This window comes from Nicotiana tabacum, chromosome 6 (genome assembly GCF_000715075.1).
Source record: "Nicotiana tabacum cultivar K326 chromosome 6, ASM71507v2, whole genome shotgun sequence".
NCBI classification, from domain to species: Eukaryota; Viridiplantae; Streptophyta; class Magnoliopsida; order Solanales; family Solanaceae; genus Nicotiana; species Nicotiana tabacum.
The window spans coordinates 25519800-25539519 of NC_134085.1; the positions used below are offsets into that span (position 1 = coordinate 25519800).

A 19720-nucleotide genomic window follows, 5' to 3' on the forward strand; every position below is an offset into this window, starting at 1 on the left:
ACAATTTCTACATCAAACTCTTGAAGAAGTAACACCCACCTGACCAATCTCGCCTTGGAGTTTTTCTTGGTCATCAAATACCTAAGGGCGGCGTGATCGGTGTGCACTATAACTTTGGCCCCCATAAGGTAAGGTCGAAACTTTTCCATAGCAAACATAATAGCCAACAATTCTTTCTCGGTAACTGTATAATTTCTTTGAGCCTCATTCATGGTTTTACTTGTGTAGTACACCGGATGAAACATCTTGTTGATTCTTTGGCCCAAAACAGCCCCAACTGTAACGTCACTAGCATCACACATGAGCTCAAAACGCAAGCTCCAATTTGGTATGGTAATGGTAGGAGTAGAAGTCAACTTGATCTTGAGAAGCTCGAATGCGTGCATACAACTCTCATCGAACAAGAACTTCGCATCTTTCTCTAGCAACTTGCACAATGGATGTACCACTTTAGAAAAATCCTTTATGAACCTCCGGTAGAAACCCGCGTGCCCAAGGAAACTCCTCACCCCTTTGACAGAAGTAGGGGGGGAGTCTCGAAGTAACCTCAATCTTGGCCTTATCAACTTCAATTCCTCACTTCGAGATCTTGTGACCCAACACTATACCTTCTTCTACCATAAAATGGCACTTTTCCCAATTGAGAACAAGGTTGGTGTCTTCACATCGGGCCAACTCTCTATCCAAGTTTACCAAGCACTCCTCAAAAGAATCCCCAACCACGCTGAAATCATCCATGAAGACCTCCAATATATCCTCCACCATGTCGGTGAAAATAGCCATCATGCAACGTTGGAAGGTCGCCGGAGCATTACACAATCCAAATGGCATTCTAGAGAAGGTGAATGTGTCATAAGGACATGTAAAGGTGGTCTTCTCTTGGTCCTCCGGGGCAATTAGAATTTGATTGTACCCCGAGTAACTATCCAGAAAGCAATAGAAAGCCCGTCCCGCAAGACGATCAAGCATTTGGTCAAGGAATGGCAATGTGAAGTGATCTTTTCTAGTCACCTTGTTCAGCTTTCGGTAATCCATACAAACTCTTCACTCGATGACCGTTCTAGTGGGAATGAGCTCATTGTTTTCATTGGTCACCACGGTCATACCACCCTTTTTCGGCACACACTGCATCGGAGAAGTCCACGAACAGTCAAAAATAGGATAAACCACCCCAGCATCTAGCCACTTGATAACCTCTTTCTTCACCGCCTCTTTTATCGCCTCATTTAATCTTCTTTGATGCTCCAAGGAAGGCTTTGCATCCTCCTCCAAGATGATTTTGTGCATGCAAAATGTGGGGCTTATTCCTCGAATATCAGCTAATGTCCATCTGATTGCCCTTTTTCGCTTTTGAAGAACTGCCAAGGTGGCCTCAACCTGCATGTTAGTAAGGCAAGAAGAAATAATAACAGGTAAAGTAGAATTTGAACCCAAGAATTCATACCTGAGGTGTGGAGGAAATGGCTTCAACTCCAACACCGGTGGCTCCTCAATCGATGACTTTGTTGGTGGAGTTTTGCGGTTTTCAAGATCCAAAGATAGACTCCTAGGCTCATAAGAATATGAACCCATACCATGCAATGCATTCACGCACTCCACTCTATTAGCATCATCATTGACATCCATATTAAGAAGCACGACCTCAAGGGGATCTTCAACATGGATCATGGAACTTGTGTCATCTACTATCACAGTTGTGACAATGTCCACAAATGAACACACCTCCGTGCTATTGGGTTGTCTCATTGATTTGCAAACATGGAATACCACCTTCTCATCCCCCACTCGAAAAGTCAACTTACCCGCTTCAACATCAACCAATGCCTTCCCCGTAGCTAGGAAAGGCCTACCAAGAATAATCGGCACTTCAAAGTCCACCTCACAATCCAATATGACAAAGTCGGCCGGCAATATAAACTTATCCACCCGGACAAGCACATCATCAATAATGCCCAATGGTCGCTTCATCGATCGATCCGCCATTTGAAGTCTCATTGAGGTAGGTCGAGGTTGTCCAATTCCCAAAGTCTTGAAGACCAAGTAAGGCATCAAATTTATGCTAGCCCCCAAGTCACAAAGGGCCTTGGCAAAATTCGCACTTCCGATAGTACAAGGGATAGTAAAAACTCTGGGGTCCTCAAGCTTGGGTGCCATTGAATGCACTATGGCACTCACTTGATGAGTCATTTTAATTGTTTCGCACTCCATCGACCTTTTCTTTGTTACCAAATCTTTCATGAACTTGGCATACCCCGGTATTTGCTCAAGTGCCTCCACCAAAGGCACATTGATTGTGAGGCTCTTCATCATATCAATGAACTTTTTGAATTGATTGTCACTCTTTTGCTTTGCTAACCGTTGAGGATAAGGTGGAGGTGGCCTAGGCAAATGTGACTTGGCCTTTTGTACAACCGGCCCGGGCATGTCAATCACGTATTCCCTAGACGGGTTCACGGCATCTTGAGTCTCTACCTCGGCTTCATCATCAATATCAATCCGCACATTATTGTTCACATTTTGATTAACCATATCATCAACAGTCAAAGGTACATCATTATTTCGTAACTCGACATCTTCATCCATAACTTGCTTTTGCTTTGAGGCATTCACATCACCGCCTCTCCCACTTCTTGTTGTAACTGCCATTACATGATTATTATTCCCACCCTTCGGGTTCACTATCGTATCACTTGGTAGAGCACCCTTTGGACGAGTATTCAACGCTTGAGAGATTTGGCCTAATTACACCTCCAAGTTCCAGATAGATGTGTTATGAGAAGCTAATTGGGCATCGGAATCTTGGTTCTTTTTCATCATTTGCTCGAACATGCTTTCAATTCTCCCCATATCACTTCTGGAAGAACTCGGACCTTGAGAAGGAAAGCGGGGTGGATTGTTCGGTTGTTGGTACATGGGAGGCCTTTGAAAGCCTTGCCCCCGATTGCCTTGGTTCCCGCTATTGTTCCACCCTCCTTGATTATTGTTGTTACCCCAATTATTGTTATTACCATTCTAATTCCCTTGGTTGCTTTGATTAACCCAATTGTTGTTTTGGTTGTTGTTATTCCAACTACCTCCGCCTTGTTGTTGATTGCCCCAATTTTCTTGAGGACGCCATTGTTGATTCGAAGAGTTGCCTCTATTCCCTTGGTAGTTATTGACATATTGGACCTCTTCGCTTTGATCATCATAGCACTCATTTGAATAACCACCACCATCATTGTTGTTGTCATATTGTTCACAATTACCTTGAGGTTGTTGTCCTCTTTGCCTCCTTTTTAACATAGAAACACCTTCCATTGCATTAACTTGGCGCGGGTTTTGGACTTGTTGCAATTGCGCCTTTGCCAATTGATTCATAGTTGTTGTAAGCTCGGCAATAGCTTGGCCATGATTGTGCAATTCCTTATGCAAATGGATGACCGTGGGGTTACATTGGGGCACATTTGCTCGGCTTTGCCATGCCAAAGAGGTGTTGGCCATTTCATCAAGTACATCACATGCCTATTGGTAAGAAAGTTTCATGAAGTTCCCTCCAACCAATTGGTTCACAATGCATTGATTCGTGGTGTTGATGCCCCGATAAAAGGTTTGTTGAATCATAGCCTTGGTCATGTCGTTATTAGGGCACTCTTTCACCATTGTTCTATACCTTTCCCATATCTAGTGCAAAGGTTCTGTTGGCTCTTGATTGAAAGCTAGAATTTCATCTCGAAGAGCTGCCATATGACTTGGAGAAAAGAACTTGACAATAAATTTGTCCGCTAATTCATCCCATGTTGTAATAGAATGATTGGGGAGCCTTTCTAACCAATCCAGAACTGAATCAAGTTAAGGAAATTGTTCCTTTATGATAACTCGAGTTCGTACTTGTAACGACTACATCTAGTATAGCGACCTCAGCTATACTATAGCAAATATATCAATGGGTCGGTCCTCCACCTCTTAGGCTCTATCTACTCGCTTTTCCTCCACCCCTAATTGGTAGTGTAAGTAGAGTAGTAACTGTAATGGAGTACGTGGCACGTGTACTCTGATGGAACAGATTTCTCCCAAGTCTATGCCAATTTCTCACGATGTTCCTAGTATCACCATTTTTATAACAACCCATCCGCAGTTCGACTGCTCATACTGAGTCTGTACCAGATAACTTAAATAACCATTGCAGGAAATTTCATGCCACTAGTACATTAAAAGATGACTGCCCCACGCGAGTGTTGTGATTAACTTAAACACTACGAGTATACTGAATATGTTTCCATAACCCCCGCTGATACTGAAATATAGAATTATTAAGGACGCGGGAATATCTCAAGTCCCATCATCATCCCATTCAAATATTAGCTCTTAGTCATATACAAGTTTCGACAAACCTTTCAATATCACATATATACAGCTCAAGCCAAAACTAATATAACACATGACCCCGCAATCTGATCGTTGATAGTGGACACCCCTCACTTGGTGCGAAATCGTAAGACACATTCCCGACAATCCACAATACTAACCTTCACCGCTCGTACGACACCAGTCATAAGACACCTCAAGCCATTTACTTGGTGATTGTCATCCTCATGACAATTAAACTCACTTCCTCCAGTGACATGGCTGTTAGTATGTACTCTTCACTAATTAGAATCCCATACAAATCACATAGTCTCTAATACCACTAACTATCTTCAGATCTACATCCACTTGTGATGATTACGAACCAATTAAACCTTCTTAAGATTGTACTTATCAACCAGATGTCAAAATCTTATGCACTCCCCATGCGCACAACTGAAAGATCTCTCTGCACTTTCGCAACCTCGATTCTGAACGACATATGGTAACAATGGTTGAGCAACCCTGGCTCTCTTATAATCCTTTTACGGTATCACAAACCATTGGCGTAGTGCGCAATTCCATACATGAGTGGATGAAAATGAGTATAGGATATATGCTTCAAGCTGAATAAATGTCGCACGATAAGGAATGAATGAAGTGGAAATTTTTCCGACTAGTTCTGTAGCCTCTCGAAGATAAGTACAGACGTCTCTGTACCGATCCGCAAGACTCTACTAAACTTGTCTGTGAATTGTGAGACCTATGTAACCTAGTGCTCTGATACCAACTTGTCACGACCCGGATTTCCCGCCCTCGGGAGTCGTGATGGCGCCTACTAGTGAAAGCTAGGCAAGCCAACCAACTAAACTATCTACCTTGTTTCCATTTTTAATCTGATAACAGTTAAGAGCCAACAATCAGATAACAACAGAATTGAATAAGCGGAAGGCTGCATTTTAATGTTTTAATAATACTGCTAATACAAATCCATAACAAATCTACCCAAGACTGGTGTCACAACTTCACAGACTATCTAGGAGTACTACAAATAAAGGTCTGAAAGAAATAAATACAACACTGTCTCTGGAAATACATGAAGGAAACATGAATAATAGATAGAAGGAGACGCCAAGTCCTGCGGACGCCTGCATGACTACCTCGGGTCGCATGATGAACAAGAAACAACAATCTCGTTGCGGTCTGAAGTCTACAATACTGAGATCTGCACAAAAGAGTGCAGAGTGTAGTATCAGCACAACCGACCCCATGTGCTGGTAAGTGTCTAGCCTAACCTCGGTGAAGTAGTGACGAGGCTAGGACCAGACTACCAAATAAACCTGTGCAATATAACATACAAAATAATAGGAAGCAGATAACAATGATGGCAGCAATGATCAACCAATGATATAAAAAGCAGGCAACAAGAATACCATAAATGTTCCCCAACAATTAATAAATACAAGTGCAATCAATTAATCAAGTCCTTCAAATATAAATCTCTAAGATAATATACTTTTCAATGAATATATTTTGAATATATTTCCTTTAAATAAATATCTTTCAGATAAGCATCTTTCGAATATAATTCTTTCGAGTAAAGGTCACCTGGTGACGCCTCATTTCATAATCATAAATAATATAGGTCTCAGTCCACTTTCATATTTTCACGGCACCTCGTGCCCATATTTATATCACAAACGCACGGACAACTCAAGTGCCATTAAATAAAACCATAATATTTTCCCCGGCACCTTGTGCCCACATATTTTTGCCTCACATTGCACAATAATATCCTCATGTTACTCAGTTCGTAGGTTCCATAACCCAATACAATTAAGAATGTTCAAAGAGCCTCATTCACTTAACATAAAGTAGAGTACAACTTCCAACCCAATTAGGAAATCAACAAGAAAAGATGCAGTTATTTTTAGAAATCATTTGATAAAGAAAATATCATTTTCAATTAAAGTACAATATCGAATGAATCATTACCTTTAATACGAGAAATCAATAAATAAAAACATAGTAGAAATTCCTTTTAAGTAAAGTACAACCCCAAACGGTTTAAAGAAAATTTAATTGAGAAATCAATTGAGTTAAAAATGTAACAAATTCTGAAATTTGAAGTATTGAACATATAAAAAAAATAAGGCGAGGTATTGTAAACACTATGGATTCCAACACAAAGGACCACTACAGTAAAGGGATCTAAACAGTTAATACACTTGAATTGTTAATAATAAGTAAACACAACAAACAAAAAGTGTACGACATCACCCTTCGTGCTTTAACACTCTCTCTCACCAAAACAATACATGGCATCACCCTTCGTGCTTTACACTCTTCCTCACCCAAGCAATAATCACAAGAAATAAGGGTAAGAGAATCTATAACATCGAAATAAAATCAAGTAACAATAGAAAATCAGTAAATAAATGTAAAGGACAACATAACTCAATTAGAATTAGGAAAAATCAAGGACAAGTGCACGACATCACCCTTCGTGCTTTTACTCTCGTCCTCACCATAAGAATCAATATAAACTGCACGACATCACCCTTCGTGCTTTTACTCTCATCCTCACCATAAAATCAATATAATCGGCACAGAATTGTACATCGTGCGGCACGGCATCACCCTTCGTGCTTTACACTCTTCCTCACAAAATCATATACGGCATCGTCCTTCGTGCTTTAGCACTCTTCCTCGCCAAATCATACAAGGCATCACCCTTCGTGCTTTAACACTCTTCCTTACCCAAACAACAATCACAAGGAATAAGGGCAAGGAAATAAATAAAATCACAATAAAATTCCGGCAAGGGAACAATAGTACAACAATCAAATCCCAGCAAAGGAAACAATATCAAAACAATAACATCCCGGCAAGGGAGATAATATCATGATTCTCCCTCTCTCCTTTCTTTTTTCACGTTTACTTAACAACTCAATTCACAACATGTTCAACAATTCAATTCTCAACTTGAACCAATGCTCTGCAATGTTCAACAATTCAATTCTCAACTTGAGTCAATGCTCTACCATGTTTAATTAATAAGAATACTTCCACAAGTCATATTCCTCAATAGAAATTATCATATAAAGCATATACAATACGAAACAGAGTCACATTAATCAAAGTATAAGACTCACGGGCATGCTTAACACCAACGTGTAGATATTCGTCACCATGCCTATACGTCGTAGTCAACAAATAACACATAACAAATAGGACACAACTCTTAATCCCTCAAGCTAAGGTTAGACCAAACACTTACCTCGCTTTGCAACCAATTCAAAATTCCAACAAGCCTTTGCCTCGCGAATTCGTGCCCGAAATTCTCAAATCTAGTCATAAACAATTCGATTCAGTCAATAAAAATTATAGAAATTAATTCCATATGAAATTCTACATCTTCCCTTTAAAATCTAAAATTGCATTAAAAATTTGCCCGTGGGGCCCACGTCTCGAAACCCGACAAAAATTAAGGAATATGAAACATCATCCAACCACGAGTCCAACCATACCAATTTTACCAAAATCCGACATCAACTCGATCCTCAAATCTTCAAATTAAACCAAGAGGGTTTTCAAGATTTTCCCAACTAAAATCACCAATTAAATGTCAAACTAGTAATAGATTCGGGTAATCTAACCAAAATTAAGTTAAGAACACTTACCCTATTGTTTTCTCTGAAAATCTCCCGAAAATTGCCTCTCCCCGAGCTCCAATTTGGTAAAAATGGAAAATGGGATTCAGAACTTACCGAATTTTCTGTGGTACTGTTCACGCGTTTACTGTTCACGGGGACTGTTCATGGGTACTGTACACGGGTACTGTACACGAGTACTGTTCACATAGGTGCGGTCACTATTCACACGTGCGAAAAATGCAGAAACTGCCCAGAAAATTTCAGCAGCCTTTTATATCCGTTAACCTTCCGAAATCCACCCGAGGCCCTCAGGACCTCGACAAAATGCACCAATAAGTCCTAAAATATGATACAGACTTAGTCGAAACCTCAAATCGCATCAAATAAAGCTAAAACCGTGAATCACACCCCAATTTAAGCCTAATGAAACTAAGAACACCCAACTTCTATATTCGATGCAAAAACCTATCAAATCAAGTTCGATTGACTTCAAATTTTACACACAAGTCATAAATGACATAACAAAGCTAAAAAAAATTCAAAACTGGATTCTGACCCCGATATCAAAAAGTCAAATCCCTGGTCAAACTTAAGAAATCTTTAACCTTAAATTTCTAGATTCCGTTAAATGACGATAATTTGATCTAGGGACCTCCAAATTCGATTTCGGGCATATGAACAAGTCCCAAATTACAATACGGAACTACCGGAATGGTCAAAACTTTTATCCAGGTTCGTTTGCTCAAAATATTGACCGAAGTCAACTCAGTTGAGTTTTAAAGCTCTAATTCACAATTTAATTCATTTTTCACATAAGAACCTTCCGAAAAATTATATGGATTGCGCACGCAAGTCGAGGATTTATTGATAGCTCTTTTCAAGGTCTTAAAATACAAAGATAATTATTTAAATTAAAGATGACATTTTGGGTCATCACATATGTATTCATAAATCACATGTTGTCACATTCACATCATGAATGGACCATAGTCATCTATATGTGCTTTACAAAATCTCATGTCAAATCGATGACAAATATTACTTTCACAGAGTGAAAAATTATTTTGAGAATCCTTATTGTTCTCATTATCATAATGATAACGATTATAATTTCGTCTATTGCTACGTCCATATCCATTGATACCTTCACGGTAATAATTTTTCTTCTTTTAGACTTATTACATATTGCTACCACATTCTCTTAAGGGAATGAGAATAAAGCAAATTCAATGGGACGATTTTCCACTTCTTGTTCTCACGATCATACATGACTTTGATCATGGCAAGACATAAAAATTTTACTACTTCGAGTGGTTATAATTTCTTACTAATTCCATTAGAGTTATAATCAAAATTTATTGTATTTGCTTGTATTTAAAATCAATTTATAGAATAATAGAGAAAAATACGGTAAAATACATACCTTAAATCCAGAATTTAATCATGAAGGAAGTTCACGTAACAATTGACAATCATTATGCTCAATCCCAAAGCTTCTACTCAATTGGTTAGAGTCTCGTGCTAATAACGTGTTATGAAACAATAAAAGAAGAAGAAGAGTATTGCAAAGAAAAGTAGAGAGAGAGAATTCTTATTGATTTGGGATCAATTACAATGGAATAGAACCCTCTATTTGTAGGGAAAAAGTGACTTAGCCACCAAGTAACAAACCCTAGAATCTCTTTAGAATATAGACATTCACCTTAAATACAATTTTATTTATAACAATACCTTTTTATTTTGTAAAAAATAATGGAGTTGTAGCCATTTTATTTTTTACTGATTTGACTCGAAAATAAAAATACATAATTAAAATAAATAGATATTATATTTAAAGAAAATAAATAACAGATCATACACAACTAGTACTCCATTATTTTTGCTAAAAGTTTCTATTTGGCTAAAATGATGGAGTTCCAATTAAACTTTTACATATTTAGCCCAAAAAAAAGAAGAAATATGCACTTGAAACAAACATACATTATATCTATAGAAGAAATTAAAAAGAATAAAAGTTAGAGTACATTATATAACAAGATGAAGCAAGAAAAAATACATAATTGTAATAAATAGGCGAAATGACTTCCTAGCCATTTAAACTTGTAAGGCTTTTGAAAGCCGATACACAAACTTTGGACTTTCCCATTTGAATACTCAAACTCGTGAAACCCTTAACTAATAAACATATTTGACCATTGACCCTACGCGCGTGTATTACACATTTACAGACGTGTCTATCCAGTCAGCAAATGACCAATGAGATTGTTACACGTCAAGGGAAACAAACCCCATAGATGTGCTGGAATAAATTTATTAATTTCTACTTTTTCTTCTATTTTCCTTATTTTCTTCTTCACCATAGCTGTGCAACTTTTACCTGATGGGGACGGAGCAAAACGATGACGCTGCCTGAATCGTCCAACATCTTTGCAAACTCCAAACCCTGTTCTCTGTTGCTACAAACTTCACTATAGATCTCAACAAATTTAGAGTACGAAATGGAGTTCATCGGCATATCTCTAAGTCTCAATCTCACTTTCTCCAACTGAGAAAACCTCAATTTTTTTTTAGCATCATTCACTGTAATTCTCCCCATCGTCCCCCCTAGAAAATTCGCCGTCTCCGTCGTTGGAGCCGGTGGAGCTAGGCCTTCAAATCTAATCCTTTCTCCAGTAACATTCATAGACCTCAATTTTTCTCTCAATTATCTCCCATAGGAATTGATAAAAATTCTGGCAGTTTAGCTGCATGGTTGATTTCTCTTTTTTGGAGGAACCGGCAGAATAAGGCGGAGTCAATAAACTCAGCCACCATTTTCTTCTTCTTTTTTGGTTTTGCTTATAGCTTCTGTTTTTTTATTTTATTTTAAAATCTTTTTAATGAATAATAACAATTACATGTGCCATTTGAATGTGACTTGTACGCACTATGTCCACGTAAGATAAGCTATCGCCACATAAGCATGGTCAATGGTCAAAGGTGTTTATTAGTTATAGGTTTCACGAGTTTGAGTGTTTAAATGGGAAAGATGAAAGTTTGTGTATCGGCTTTCAAAAGCCCTACAAATTTAAGTGGTAATTTCGCCAATAAATTATTATATATGACTATATGCAATTAAAAGCTAAAAATAACCTACTTGTAAGCTGATAAAAAGGGAGTTTTTTTTGGGTATTCCGCCTTCCTAAAATGACAAAAGGACTAAAAATGGAGAAAATGCAGAAAGAGCCATCGTCAAAGTCCAGCAGAGCAATGGAGGAAAAGGTAACAGCAGAAGCGATTTGGAACAAAGAAACAGTGCCAAAAGTGATGAAAATAGTGAGTACCAGACTCCCCCAAAGAGAACTCATCAATCTTCTATTTGTTAGCCCTTGGATTCACCACACTCTTCATTCACATCCCTCTCTCTGGCTGGTTAGTTCAGTTCTTTATTTACATGTATATATTTAATCTCTTTATTAAAAAAATACCAATTTCCTTATGTGGGGTTGTATTGTTTTGGTGTTTTTTGCTTTTCTCTTACAGGTTCTTGATTTTCATGAGATGAGTAATGCTGGCAATCGCCTTGTTTCAGCTCTTTCGTTGGTTTGTTTCCTTTTTCTTCCCTTTTCTTCCTTTTTCTTTTGTGGGTTAGTTATCATGCTGGATAAGAACCGGAAATCACTTGGTCTTAGCACCTTCATCTTAAATGCTCACCACTAGGCTAGGTTTCATTGCCTTCTTTCTACCTTTTTTGTCAAGCAATAGGAACACTAGTAGGAACTAGATCCATCTGGTGCAGATACTAGTGAGGATAATACTGATTAGGTGATTTCTTCCCATTTGCCCAAACCTTGGCGGGCGAGTTACCTGGTTCTTGGGTTGGTGGGAGGTAGCAAGTACCCCGTGGAATAATTGAGGTGTGCGCAAACTGGTCTGGATACCACTTTCATCCCAAAAAAGTGATGTCTGAGTTGGACATAAAACCGTACATTGACAAAGGCGGCAGATGTTTGTCTTAGCCTCCATCTTAACTGATAACCAGGCCAGTCTTCATTGGTTTATGTGATATCTATTAAGTTAGTGACGAAAAGAAGCAATATATGAGAATGGGTTTCTTTAATTTAGGGAGACAGGTCTTTTATTTGTCTTATATTTTGTTTTTGCAGCCTAGATATCGCAATGTGAAGCATATCAACCTTGAGTTTGCACAGGATATTGAAGACAAGCAACTGGAAATTGTTAAAAGCAAGGTGGGATTTGCAAAGTCATATAAATTAGCATGTTTTCATAGTTTCTTCTTTAATTTCCAGTCAGTACAAATTCCGATGTGGAGGCTGCCTCATTTGATTAGCACCTTTGACCTTATTATTTACCACCATCTACTTGGAACCATTTTATAATCCTCAGAAAGTTAGAAGTAATCTTTTTCCTTGTTATCTTAACAGCTTAGATCTTATCATCTAATGGAAATAACTAAAAGTTTGCTTAATCCTTGTAATATGTGGTAATAAATAACTTTTAATGTGTCCTGCATGGTACTCTTTTTGTCACAGAAAATATGATGTTTCCGTGGTGTCATAAATCTGCAGTGTGGGAATTCCCTTTTAAATCTGGAGATTCTAAATCTAAATGGCTGTCAAAGGATCTCTGACAAGGGAATCGAAGTAGTGACAAGTATTTGTCCTAGACTGAAGGTCTTTTCCATTTATTGGAATGTAAGGTATCTCAATCTTCATCTAATGCTCTTTCCTAATTTATTATATAGCTGATGCATGACCAAAGAGATTTAATTTGTCACCTGCAATTTTTGGATAAGCTTTTAGGGTAACAGATGTTGGCATTACTCATCTGGTCAAGAACTGCAGATCAGTGGTGGATTTGAACTTAAGTGGCTGCAAGGTGCATGTATTTCTAATTTGTTATACATATGTTTCAGTATTATTTTATGAGCATGTCTTGCATCAACCTCCAGAAGCACCTGTTCCTAGGTGTGAGACCATGGTGATATAATTGTTAACAGAAGGACGAGATACACCTAAAATCAAAACGAAGGAAGTTGCTTTGAAAGACCTACAATTTCTTCGAATTCATGCAGACTTAACAAAAAATAGGGAACAACAGAAGAAAAGGATCCATACAAGCGATACCAATTAGTTGGGCTTAAGGCTTAGTCATGTTAGTATGCTCACTTTAGGTCCAATGTTGGCTAGCAGTCTTTTTAATCTTGTTAGATATTTGTGTGCTAGAGAAAATGCAGAGAACATCTAGTGTTAGAGAACCTAAATATTTGATATTTGATAAAGACCGGCCTAAATGGAGCGACATGGATATGATGATTCATATAGTCAATCCCAACTAGGTGGGCTTGAAACATAGTTATTATTGTTGTATAAATCGACTTTAGTGTTCTTGTAAATTATTGTTCTTGTCTAAAATGCTTAAGACTTCATTTTTTTTTGGGTAAAGTAAATATCTCTATTGATGTTGGGAGAAAAAAGACCCCATATATAAGCAGTATACCAAAAAAGTAAAGAACCTAAACTGAAATATGGTTCTCTAATAAAAGCCACCCAATCATCTATACAAGTAGGGACCTGGTGGCTTCACCAAAACAAACTGAAAACACGGGGTTATTACTCAAGTACACAGTGTCATTCTCGACCTGGTGGGCTGCCAGAGTTTGGGTTTTGGACAGCGATTCTGGCAAAAGGTTCTGGTATTTTCCATGGTACAATCTGTGGTTAAAACTAAGTAGTGAAGTGAGTTCTAGGGGGTGAAAGAAAGGAGAGGGAGAGAACATTTACTGGCCCAAAACGGCGATCATTTTTCTGGCCGGCCGTGACTAAATCCGAGATTCCCCCGTTTCTTCTAAAAAACGGAGAAGAAAAGATAGCTGCTTCTTCTTCGTTGGGACCCCTCCCCTGCTTTTTCTTTTTCGTTCAGATCCCTCCCTCTTTTTCTTTTCAGATCCCATACCCCTAACCTGCCTCCGGCTTCTTTTTCATTTTCACGGCGACTTCTTCTAATAGTGGAAGTTTTTTGCCATGGTAGCAATTAGCCATGGGCTTATATATGATTTGGTTTTCAAGTTCTTTCATTATTTATTCTTGGATGTTTATCAATTAGGATTAAATAGGAATGGGAGTTGGTAAATGATCTAAGAAAAGTGAGGAAGAAGGAGGGTGAAAAGGACAAAAAAGCAAGAGAAAAGTGTAATTTTATGTCATTTACACGCTTAAATGTATGTGGAAAACACTGTTTTCTATGTCAGCCTGAGGTGTTTACGAGAGTGTCTAAATGGTCCCTAGCTAAGTTGGAGTGCCTGACAATTCTTGCCAAGTTTAAGGGGCTATCTAATGATAATAGCATTTGATGCGAGCTCCATGCATCTAAGGCTTGACACTTGTGCAACATAGGATACACTCAAAAACTCTCTGTCTCCCTAAACCAACCTGATGCCATTATGTACTACATTCACTAGAACTTTATCATGTCCCTATTTACCTTATTGTAAAGTTCAATAGGAGCCTAGATAAAATAAGTTAGTTTTAATTTGCTCTTCAGTTATACAAGACAAATATGCTGAGGTGTTTGTGAAGTTCACTTCAAAACATTTCAACTTCTTCCTTTGCCTTTTTCTTTAGTGGTAAGTATAATGATCCAATTCTTATTTTGCTTGGCTGCTGTGTCAGTCTGTGAGTTCTACCCCCTACATTCATTATCTTTGCCCTGAGCTGCAGGTGCTTTTCAACAGTTTAAGTTTGCAATATGCAAACAAGCTGCACTTGTTTCTCGTTATGCAAATCCTCTGACTTCCATTCAATCTATACTCTTTTGTGCTGAAGATCGTCTCACTTTGTTGATATGCTATGCAGAATATTACAGATAAAAGTTTGCATCTTGTTGCTGACAATTATCAAGAAATGGAGTCCTTGAACATCACTAGGTTGGAGATTTTCTCTCAATTTGCAAAAGATTGTTCTGAGAGAGAAAGAAAAAGAAAAAAAATGTTAAGGAAGAGTTGTTTTCAAATGTTATAGCATCTCTGGGATAGAAGTGTGCTCTTTCTTGGCTTTAGGCATTCGTCTGTTTTATGGTGATGGTCTGATATCGATAAACCTCCCTTTCTCTAAAAGGATACTTATAATTGAGTATCGTTAGAGTATTGCTAATTGTTTGGTCTTTATAACCTTTTTGAGAGGGAATAGATACAATTACGTCTTCTTGATTGTACTGATTTTGTTAGATGTGATTAGGTGCATCAAGCTGACAGATTCTGGTTTGCAACGGATTTTGCTGAAGTGCTCTTCTCTTCAGAGTTTGAACCTTTATGCCCTTTCCACGTAACCACTTATTTCATTTTGATATACCTGTCAAAAAAATATTTTCCGTTTTATTGTATGTCATGTGTGTATGCACCTTTCTATCTCTCAAAGATATACTGCAAATTTGCATGTGTTGTTTGATATCCTAATAAGACAAGCTGCTTCCTTTCTTACTTGCAGTTTAACAGATGAAGCTTATAAGAAGATATCTCTTTTGCCTCATCTTACATTCCTGGATCTCTGTGGTGCTCAGGTATAATCTTCAGCATTCTCGCGAACTGTTTTTTTTCCGTGCATTATGCTATTGCTTGGTGCAATGATGAAATTGTTTATGTGACATTGTATTAACTCAAGTTGTCCTTCAGAATCTAACAGATGATGGGCTTTCTTGTATAGCCATGTGCAAAAACCTGGTGTCTCTCAATTTGACATGGTATGTAACACAGTTATATTTTAATTTTCATCTGGAGCAGAAGGAGATATAGTAGTATGTTCTTGGACTGATATCTATTGGCATTGACAGGTGCGTACGAGTCACTGATGTTGGGGTCATAGCAATAGCTCAAGGCTGCAGCTCTCTTGAATTCCTAAGGTAAATCTGGACCTAAAATTATCATTAAAAATAGGAGACGGAGATGGCCTATGATATGTTACTTCACCACCTCCACAAAATTGACAAATATTCAATTTTATGAACTAATTGAGATAGGGATGTCCTGCTTTTGGATGTTTGAACGTTTGCCTAGTCATTGGACCTCCAGCTTAACCAATAATAAAACATAAAGTATAGTTGCTATTGACTGCAGATTTGTTTGAAAATTAATTAATGAACTGGTGTCCCATTTCGGTAACGGACTAAGCTCATGACCTTCCAGCTATATGATTGTGCTATATTTATTTAATTTCTTTTTTTTGCTGCTCCTGCAGTTTATTTGGGATACTTGGGGTATCTGACAAGTGCTTGGAGGTACTTTCTAGCTTTTGTTCCGATACACTTACAACCCTTGATGTAAATGGCTGCACCAATATAAAGGTACAGAATATCTTTAGAATCTCCAGCCATGCTACCACCTTTGTTTCCTAGAACATTGGCTCATAAAATCGCATGTGATAAAGTTGGAAAACAACTGGATTGTGCTATTACCAATTAAGCCTTTCATCTTTCGATATGGTTTGCACAGTAGGTTTTCTAAGTTTATCACTTGGTCGGCTGGAGACCTTTCACATTTTTCTCGTATCGCCCCATGATTCATATGATTGTTCTTACTATGCTGGTACATCACTTTGTAGAATCGCAGCCGTGATCAACTGCTTAAGTTATTCCCCAACCTGACGTGCTTCAAAGTGCATAGCTAAGTTGTCATTTTGTCGATGATTTCATCTGCTCTTCTCTAGTGACTATCTCAGCTAGCTCAGAGTTAGTGAAAGAAACTGATGCCAAATGCCAAATTGCTAAAGGATACAATGAGCCGTTGATTTATTACCAACAGGAGAAAAGGAACGAAGAGGGAAGTTTACCTGCTTATACGAAAGATAAAACAGGGTAACTTGGCATGCTTTGGGTGCCACTTAGTGTATCATCTTTTCATGGTGGAGAATTTTTTAATTCCTTCATACGCTCACTCAATATGGTTAGCTCTTATATGATCCAGGCTGATGCATTTTCTATAAATGTATGTTCGCAGCATGAATTTATGGCTTTTTTGAATTCCTAAACTTTAAGCGCTTCGTGTAGCTACGCATGTTTTATGGAGAATCATGTAATCTTGAATTGGTCCAATGTGTATCATACTCTAAGCTTCTTTTATTTATCAGAATTTGTGATAAATCCTCCTTTCAAATGTAAGGAAAGGGGTATCATGATGAAGTCCTCTTACTTAAGAGTGGCTGTTCTAATATTTCCTTAGAGTGAGTCTGTGACAAACAAAGTGATGAGAAAAGATGATAAGCTTGAACGTGATTGACATACTATTGTGCAGGATAAAGGATCAAAGCTGGCATATAAAAGTGTATCTTTTGCTAAATCACACTAACAATTATTAGGAGGCAAAGTGCAGCACCACCATCTCTCCTTACAACATGCCATTTCCTTTTGCTAATACTTGAACTTGACTGAGTATCTGCGATGACCAAATCATCAACAACATAAATATGAACGGTTGGAGTTTCAAGATTGTTTTACTAAACATTAGGAAAGGTTGACGACATCAAAAAGCAAGTCAAGCAAGTCACTGAGTGAAGACTGAAGTGATTGGTAATAATACTTAGTTTCACTGTGAGTAACAACTCAAGGTTTTTACACTTGAAGATACTGAGATATTGACAATTGCATATTTATTTGCATTGCACGTAGTGTTCAACTTGTGTATTACAAAATTACTTTCTTGCACTTCTACCTCTTAGCACTGTTCCTTTCTTTTCCTTATTTTGAGTGAATCCGCTTTTCTCTACTTGGAAAATGGATTTAGGAGGCAATCAAAATTAACCCTCCAACTACATGCATTGCAGTCAGAGATTAAATACATATATCACCTTTGATTAACTGTCTGAAATAATGTCCCTTATCACATTTTTGTTTCAACCTAATTATTCTAAAGAGAATGACTCATATTATATTCTCCGGCAACTATGATTTACCTTACCATCATGGTTATACCAATTTTCTAATCTTGTGTCTATAAAAGCTATATTGTAAAGAAAGATTATATACTAGCAGACTTCCCCTAATAGTATGTTTGGTTCAAAAAGTTTTTGCAACTCTCTCTTGAAAATCCTTTTCCCTGTCCTATTTCCTTTTCCACAAAATTAAGATATTCTGTGATTTCAAAATTTGAGATTGTTAATTTATAGTGCCTATACACAAGATGGGTTGAATTTCCCGATTTTCGCTAAACTGAATGTAAAGTGTTGAATTTAAAGAACACAAGCAATTTTATATGGAAAACCTCATTGTTCATGGGCGTAGAAATCACGATCTATTTTTCTCAAAACTGCACTAAGAACAATAGATGTTTTAGGTTACAACTCAATAATCAAAGAGACTATAAACTCTAGCATCTTAACCCATACAATTAATCCAATTATAGCTAACTCTACCCTTGAATTTCAAAATAAATTCACAAAATTTGATAACCTACAAATACACTTTTCAAAAGCAGAACAAGTTACAACTAAAGAACAATGAATCAAGACTCAATAACTAAAGAACTAGACAACTTCATTTTCAAACTAGGTTCTTCACTTGTGCGGCTTGAATTCTTGAGAGCACCTTCTTGCTATAATTGGTATTTGTTAAGAGCAATTTGCTGTGTTTTTGCAAAATAGCATTGGAGGCAATAAAAACATTGTGATGCTTTATATAGGCACGAAGTTGGGCCAAAATTTTCTTCTTTTGTTTCAAAATCTAGAATAAATCGTTTAAAGAATAAATCGGTTAATTTCCTTAAATATCTCTAAATTTACACACCTTTACTTCCATGAAAGTATTCCTATATGAATTCTTGTTGAAGACAAATTCTTCTAGCTTGTATAATACTTGTCGCCCACGAAATAAATCTCCGAAGAATTCTACTTGAATTAGGAATCAGTCTGCAGCTCCGAATCAACGTTCATCAACGGACTAGTTCTTGACATCTGCTTGACAAGTCATCAACCCTATTTATTAGCACATTAAATATCTTCAAGGGACATGGTTCGTCGATCATGGTTCGTTAATCATCAAAATCAATTTAAAACTCAACTCAATAAATTCTCGCTTTTTGATGATGGCTAACGTATGTGCAACTCAACATAAGAATCAGATTAAACTATCAATATGTTCTTGCAAAAACCCTTTAAACACAGTCAACTTTACAATTATCAAAATAGATGAGTAGGGACTAGGTCCGTTGATCAGCATTGTGTGCACAATCTTACCTTCTCCTTTTGGAATTATCAAAAAATAAAGCATTAATGATAAGAGTCAAAAGTGGCGGATTAAGCAATGAGTCAAAAGTGGCGGATTAAGCAATATCAAACTCATGATTACTGGGGCTACACTGACATGCACATAATCAGGAGCTCAAATATTTAATCTAAGCTTGTTTGCCATCTTAAGAGATTCATCAAATAAAAAATATGAAAATTCATTTATATACCATATTATGCCTCTTAGGAAAAAATCAACAAAAGTTTACAATAACCTGATTAAAATTTCACAAAAAGAAAGATTAAACCATCAAATTACAAAAAAATAGTAGTTCATAATTGGACTTAAGGTACTACATTCCTCTAGGCAAACACCAAAGAGAGCAAAAACCCATATGGCAAAGCGTGATCCCCCTTTGAAGTATCGACCACCCTCATATGCTTGATTCTTGTCGAAGGCAGACAGAGGCGGCTCAATCTATATGATGGCCGAAAGCCAAACAAAGAGGCCTAAGATATATTCAATAA

General features: G+C 37.4%; 1 protein-coding gene across 2 annotated transcripts; it reads left to right on the plus strand.

The window, feature by feature from the left end:
- The first annotated feature begins 11130 nt into the window (after positions 1 to 11130).
- LOC107824559 (F-box protein At3g58530) lies at positions 11131 to 17072 on the plus strand. 2 transcript variants are annotated; one of them, XM_075254630.1, is made up of 12 exons: positions 11131 to 11393; positions 11505 to 11564; positions 12128 to 12211; positions 12551 to 12681; positions 12785 to 12860; positions 14837 to 14907; positions 15218 to 15304; positions 15467 to 15539; positions 15652 to 15719; positions 15810 to 15878; positions 16214 to 16319; positions 16577 to 17072. In XM_075254630.1, exons 1-12 carry the CDS (start codon positions 11169 to 11171, stop codon positions 16640 to 16642), a joined length of 1116 nt encoding a protein of 371 aa, XP_075110731.1. In that variant the 5' UTR covers positions 11131 to 11168; the 3' UTR covers positions 16643 to 17072. The 2 variants fall into 2 exon arrangements, with proteins under 2 accessions (XP_075110731.1, XP_075110732.1); XM_075254631.1 differs by having other exon boundaries at positions 16214 to 16253.
- The last annotated feature ends 2648 nt before the right edge of the window (positions 17073 to 19720 follow it).